The sequence below is a fragment of the Petaurus breviceps genome, unplaced genomic scaffold, assembly GCF_028583685.1.
Source record: "Petaurus breviceps papuanus isolate PSGF00001 unplaced genomic scaffold, PetGlider_PUasm1.0 188, whole genome shotgun sequence".
Taxonomy (NCBI): Eukaryota; Metazoa; Chordata; class Mammalia; order Diprotodontia; family Petauridae; genus Petaurus; species Petaurus breviceps.
Genome location: NW_027185804.1, coordinates 10,873,328 through 10,879,356, shown reverse-complemented (window position 1 = coordinate 10,879,356; position 6,029 = coordinate 10,873,328). Strand labels below are relative to the sequence as shown.

At 44.8% G+C, this 6,029-nt stretch overlaps 1 protein-coding gene across 1 annotated transcript in view; it reads left to right on the top strand.

Annotated features, from left to right (window-relative positions):
* The first annotated feature begins 1,213 nt into the window (after nucleotides 1–1,213).
* The window catches only part of DBX1 (developing brain homeobox 1), a 5,598-nt gene continuing 782 nt past the window's right edge, over nucleotides 1,214–6,029 (top strand). Inside the window, exons 1-3 of the mRNA XM_069090896.1 lie at nucleotides 1,214–1,583; nucleotides 2,365–2,466; nucleotides 4,504–4,712. Coding sequence (XP_068946997.1) covers nucleotides 1,214–1,583; nucleotides 2,365–2,466; nucleotides 4,504–4,712 — 681 coding nt within the window. The remainder of the gene's footprint in view (nucleotides 1,584–2,364; nucleotides 2,467–4,503; nucleotides 4,713–6,029) is intronic.

The following is a 6,029-nucleotide window of genomic DNA, read 5'->3' as shown; positions in this document are numbered from 1 at the left end:
AGAGAGAGAGAGAGAGAGAGAGAGAGAGAGAGAGAAAAGAGAAGAGAAGAGAAGAGAAGAGAAGAGAAGAGAAGAGAAGAGAAAGAAGTATTTGAACCCAAAGCGGACAGACCCACTTTCATATCAGGAAAGAGAACGAATCTTTGCAGATTCCACCCACAAATGATTTTGGAAATAGGCATTTTTGTCGGAAGGGAATTAAGTCCCACTCTTCCAGAATCTTCAAAGTGGACTATTCTGCTTTTCAGAAGTTTAGGCTGCGCTACCCTTCGTCCCAAGAACCTCCAGCTAGGCTTGGAATGCTTTGTAAATATGCTAGAAAGTTTGAGAGTGTTACACGTTTTATATAGCATGTGGGTAAATGAGCTAGATTTATCAAAGTTCATCCTTCTCCGTCCGACATCCAAAATAGCCTACCCCTCCCATTCCGAAAATATGCATTTAAAGGTTTTCTGAGCATTTTAGACCTACAATATCCTACACACATTGATTACTCTCCCCGCTTCTTTTCTGGCTTCTGTTTCTACTGGGATGAAAGGAGGGACTGTGAAAAAGTTTATTTTAGCATTCCTTAAATTTGTATTTTTGTAGCTCCCCCCTCCCAACCTGCAGATGAATCTATATGAATATTTATTTATATTCTAAACTCAGCAGGAGGGAGCAGCAAATAAATTTAGTGCTTTCTTTAAATAATTCCTTTTCTATGAGGCAAAAATAATGTCATTGGAAACTTTTAAATAGGCATTTAATTAGCCTGTGTTGCTTCTGAACAAAAACCCTGCTGGGATCCTTTGGAACACTGTATTCCAAAGAGGCGGTCAATATGCAAAATTGATGACTACACGTTCTTTGTTACCAAGCCATTGTGCATTGCTTGCTTATGAAGTCTAATCCAATCATAAATTGCACCCCTGAACCAATCAGAGAGCCCAAAGCCCTCGATGAATGAAGCTCGAGTGGAGAACTTTGTTGAACCTCATTGTTCGAGCTGTCACTTTTGAAAGAGCTTTAGCGGACTGACCACTATAAAACCCAACATCTAGCAAGAAGGGCCACGTAGACCTCTTGTCACCCTCGCTAGCGGGATCTTCCCTCAAGAAGTTTGCAAAAGAGAACTAAGGGTGGGAGGGGGAGGGAAGAATTTTTCTCCGTTTGGATACGTTGAATACGATCATTTCTTTTTTAAAAAGGAAAGAAAGAAAAAGCTACTGAGATGATGTTCCCTAGCCTCATTGCTCCTCCTGCAGTATACCCCAATCTCCTGAGACCCACTCCTACGTTAACGCTGCCTCAATCTTTGCAGTCTGCCTTCTCTAGCCATTCCAGCTTCTTGGTGGAAGATCTGATCAGAATCAGTAGGCCGGGGAGTTTCCTGCCCCGGAGCGTCCCCCAGCCCAGCCTGTCCCCTCCAACTTCAGGAGCCACCTCTGCCATGACTGACACAGTGACCTCAGACCTAGTCAACTCCTCCGCCTCCAGCAGCCGGCGAGGGTGCTCGCCGCAGACTTCTGCCTCTCAGGCAAACGAAGCCACTTTCCTCAAGTTCGGGGTGAACGCCATCCTGTCCTCGTCTCCCAGAACGGGTAAGTGACCAACAAGTCCAAGAATTAAGGACACGTTGAAGTCCCGCCTCGGTAGAAGGGTGGAGGATGTGGGGAATCCTGAATGATTCCTTCTGCTGTGTTAGCGCTTGAGCCCTCATTCAAAGACAAGCTTTGCTTTCCTCGACTCATCCACGTCAGTTTCGCTACCAGTTTTCTCTTACTGGGCTGTTTCAAGAGCCGGGAGGCACTACAAATTAACGGACCTGAGTGGAGCCTCTCCCTATACAAAGTCTGAGTCTCTCCTTACATTTTACAAGATCTTGAGAAAAAAAAAAACAAAAAACAAATGCGGCCAGAGCCTAGCCGTCATCGTCTTTCTTCCATTGTCTTTCTCAGGGTCCTGGCGAGATGATCCTCTTTCCCATACTTTTGAGCAAGTGATGATTTTTAAAATACAAGACTATAAAAATTGATGTACTACGTGATATGGTCCCTCCCTTCCCTACTCCAATCGGGTTTCTCTCCTAACAGCCCATACGCAACCCTTTGGGGAGGGGAGGGGAAGGAGCGATGACAACCACCAATAAATTAAGAAAGCAGTTTGATTTACTTTGTTTATTTCTTGGGGGGGGGGTGTAATTGCAGGATACTCGGCATATTTAATCACATCATGCTTTTTTTTTCTCTTAACGAATCCACTAGATTATTAAATATTCTCTCTCCTCCCCTCCCCCTTTCCCTCCATCCCCTCCCTTTCTTCTTCCCACCCTCCCTCTTCCTCTTTTTCCTTCCTTCTCTCCCTTTCCTTTTTTTCTACCAGAGACCTCCCCTGCCTTGCTCCAGAGTGTGCCTCCTAAGAGTTTCTCCTTTCCCTATTTCGAAGGTTCCTTCCAGCCTTTTATCAGATCATCTTATTTCCCAGGTAAGTCACAAACTTTTCTTTCCTCGCTGAAAATTAACTGGATTCTCTTATGCCACCGCTCTCGTTCTGTGCATATCCCTAAGTAATATTTCTACGTCCATTCCTAGAGGTTATGCTCTGGTTCAGAGGTTGGAGGGAGTACAACATTCAAGAATCAGTCGCGCCAATTTGATGCCCTATTTAGCACAAGCAGTGACTGCTTGACATTTTGCTCCAATTCCCTGCTCTACAAATTAGCAGGAATTGTCATGGTCCAAATTTGAGGCGGTTCCCTTCTCACTGAGAAGCTGTTGGCATCTCTTCACGGCCGCCGTTTTCCCACAGAGTCAGTGCACTTTGCCATGATTCCCAACAAAGGTTTCAGCACCGAGACCAATTGGTCAGCTCCCTCTGGGCAGCCACACACAGACCCAGCACTCACTCTACCATGCTGCTGATAGACATTTACCAGCCATGGGCTAATTTCCCATTAAGGGTCATTCAGTGTTTCAGCATTTTCACAAGACCACATGGAGTGCTCCGTTGTGTGGGGTGTTTGGTGTAGGCAGGGGGATGTGGGGAGAGATCCCCCCTCAACCCCCCTCATTCTGCTTTTTTCCAGTATTCCTTCCTACTTACAAGCCCCACCCCCACCCCAAACAAAATAATATCAAAAGACCATACAAGATATAGAATAAGAAGCAAGTAGATGGGAAACTCGAGGTAAAACTCTCTTCCAAAGCCTTCCTCCAGAGGAAGGCGTCGCTACACCTTGAGCACAGAAGCTGCTAGTGGACACAGGTCTAGACTCAGAGTGAAAGGTGAAAGCGAAGATTCGCTTTTCAGTGAGAAAGGGCTGGCTATGGGGGAGGGCAAGGACACAACATGGATCTCCCGATCTCCTAATACGACCAAAAAGAACAAGCGATTAATTTTTAAAAGGGGGTGGGGGAATTCAACACCCCCCAAAAAACTTTCATTCATGCTGGAGATAATAGAATCTGCTCCCTTTCTGCCCCATCTCAATGCCTTAACAATAACAACTTGAGGTTTATAAATAGCTTTTCATGTCCATTTAATGAAAATGATTCGGAGAAGAGAAGCCCCTGCCATCAGTATTCTCCCAATGGTCTTGGCATGCAGTTGTGTTTAGTTTGAAAGTGTAAATCTCTTTTGTTCCAATAATATATGGCTTTAGCTGCTTGTCCTCAGCCTTTTTCTGTTAGTTCATTACTACACAATTACCATTCACGCTTCATTAGAATCTCTGTCTCTCCTCGGGAGAGTTTTTTTTTTTTTTTTAAAGGCGAAACTCTCCTTTTTATCATGCCAATACCCATTGGGAAACGGTCGATGTGCTAATGAGCTGCCACTTTTCATGTATTTGGACAGAATTCTTTCAGTTTTGTAAAGGAGGAGGGAGGAAAGATTAATATTTTAAAAGATGAATACCGATTGATTAAAAAAAAAACCTACATCCCTAGAGAATTTTCCCCCTTCTATTCGTGAAGGCACCTCATTTTCATCTGAAGAATGCAGAAGCCACAGAGCTGATGAAAGCTTCGGAAAATCCAGGGGTTCAGGGCTAAGGGAAAAGGCGGTTTTATTTCACCTCTATCTTAGCTAATGCGCTCAGCCTTTTTTCCTCCTTTCTTTGAAATTCAAAACAAAACAGGCTACTATTGAAACTATTTTATACGTTTCAGTTGTCGTATCTAATCCTGGTTATTACGGTTGAAAAGCAAAGCTATTTGGGCGGAAAGTGCTTTTCACCATTGCAGGTTTATAGGTGCTGGGCCTATTCATTTGGGATATATGTCGTGAGGGAAAGAAAAGAAAGGGGAAAGAGAAAGAGAGATGGGGGAGGAGAGGTAGAAAAAGACACGAAGACTAAAAGAGATGAAGGGAGGAGTGGGGGAAGAGTGAATTGTAAGCATAGTTGGGGAGTGTGACGGGAAAGAGGGAGGGAAAAGGAGAACTGGTGTCCAGGAAGCGTCTCGCTAGTGGTGGTCCTGTTCTCCAGCTCACTTGCCACTTTCCCTCCCTGGATCCTGGCAGCGTCGTCCTCAGTGGTGCCCATCCCTGGCACTTTCTCCTGGCCCCTGGCCGCTCGGGGCAAGCCGAGACGGGGAATGCTTCGCCGGGCAGTGTTCTCTGACGTGCAGCGGAAAGCGCTGGAGAAGATGTTTCAGAAGCAAAAGTACATCAGCAAACCTGACAGGAAGAAGCTGGCGGCCAAGCTGGGCCTGAAAGACTCCCAGGTGAGGGGGAGCAGTTCTTTATTTCCTGCTCTCCCATACCTCAAGTCTCTTTCTTTCATAGGGTCAGAAATCCAGGGCTAGGAGAGACCTCTGAGGTAATTTAGTCCAATCTCCTCATTAAAAAAATCAGTAAACTGAGGACAGGGAGACTAAGTGAATTACCCAGGGCTACACAGGTAGTAATAGCCAAAAGTAGAATTTGAACCCAGGTCTTCTGAAAGAGTCAATGGATTGAATCCAAGTATTCAAAAGTTGGTGCCCTTCTTTGAGACATAGTGATGGGGTTGTAGCTCTGAGTTTGAAGTCAAAGGATCTGGAGTTCGAATCTCAGTCTTGCCCAATACTTGTTTCTGTGATTTCAAAAGTCATTTCACATTCTTGAGCCTTGGTTTTCTCAGCTGTAAAATAAAGGGGGTTGGAATCTAGTCATTCACAGGTCCCTTTTGCCCCTAACCCTATGACCCAATGACTTATTGCTGTTGTTCACTCTGTCCAACTCTATATGACCCTATAGTTTGTCCATGGGGTTTTCTTGGCAAAAACAACAATAACAACCCCATAATTACTATGATCCCATTGATTACCCTGACTAGTTCAGGGTAAAACCCAGCTATTCCCACTGCTATCATCAGGGCACTTGGAACTGAGTGATTGAAGGCATTCAGCACTTTGAAGAGCCCATCTTACCCTGGAGATGTACCAGGGAAGCTAAACCTAGGGGCTCCTTCAGGGATACTGGCACAGCCCTAATTAGGAATATTTCACTTAGGGGAAAATAAGAAGGGAGGAGGGAGTGAAGTTCTTATTTGGAGGTAGTGAGATTCCAGAGGGAGTCTCACTACCAGCAATGTTCTTGGAGAGAGTGGGTCAGCAAGGAGATGAAGTTTGGATGGGGGTAGCTTTCCCAGGTCTTTCCAATGCTTGTTTTGGCTCTCCTTGCTAGTTCCTGCCACAGGGAGCCAGCAAGAACCCCAACTCCTTTCTCCAGCCAATGGAGGAAAGACCTAGAAACGAGTAATGAAAGCAGAGAGTTGGTGGTGAATCTGACTTACTGGCTAACAACTCAAAGTATTAGAGAAACCCAGGTCATGGAGAATGGAATGAGAGATACTCTACAGGCCTAAGTTCCAGTCAAAAGTTCTAGTTCTGTCTGTTTCACTGATTAGCTTCTACCCCTTAGACTAACCACAGAACTGTACCTATTTTTCTTCTGTGTAATGAGTGCTGGGTGAGATTATCCTTAAGGTTCTTTCCAACTCAAAATAAAGGTCCATAGTTTCTTTATTCTTCCTTCTCTCCCCCTTGAATTCTAATATTTTCCCC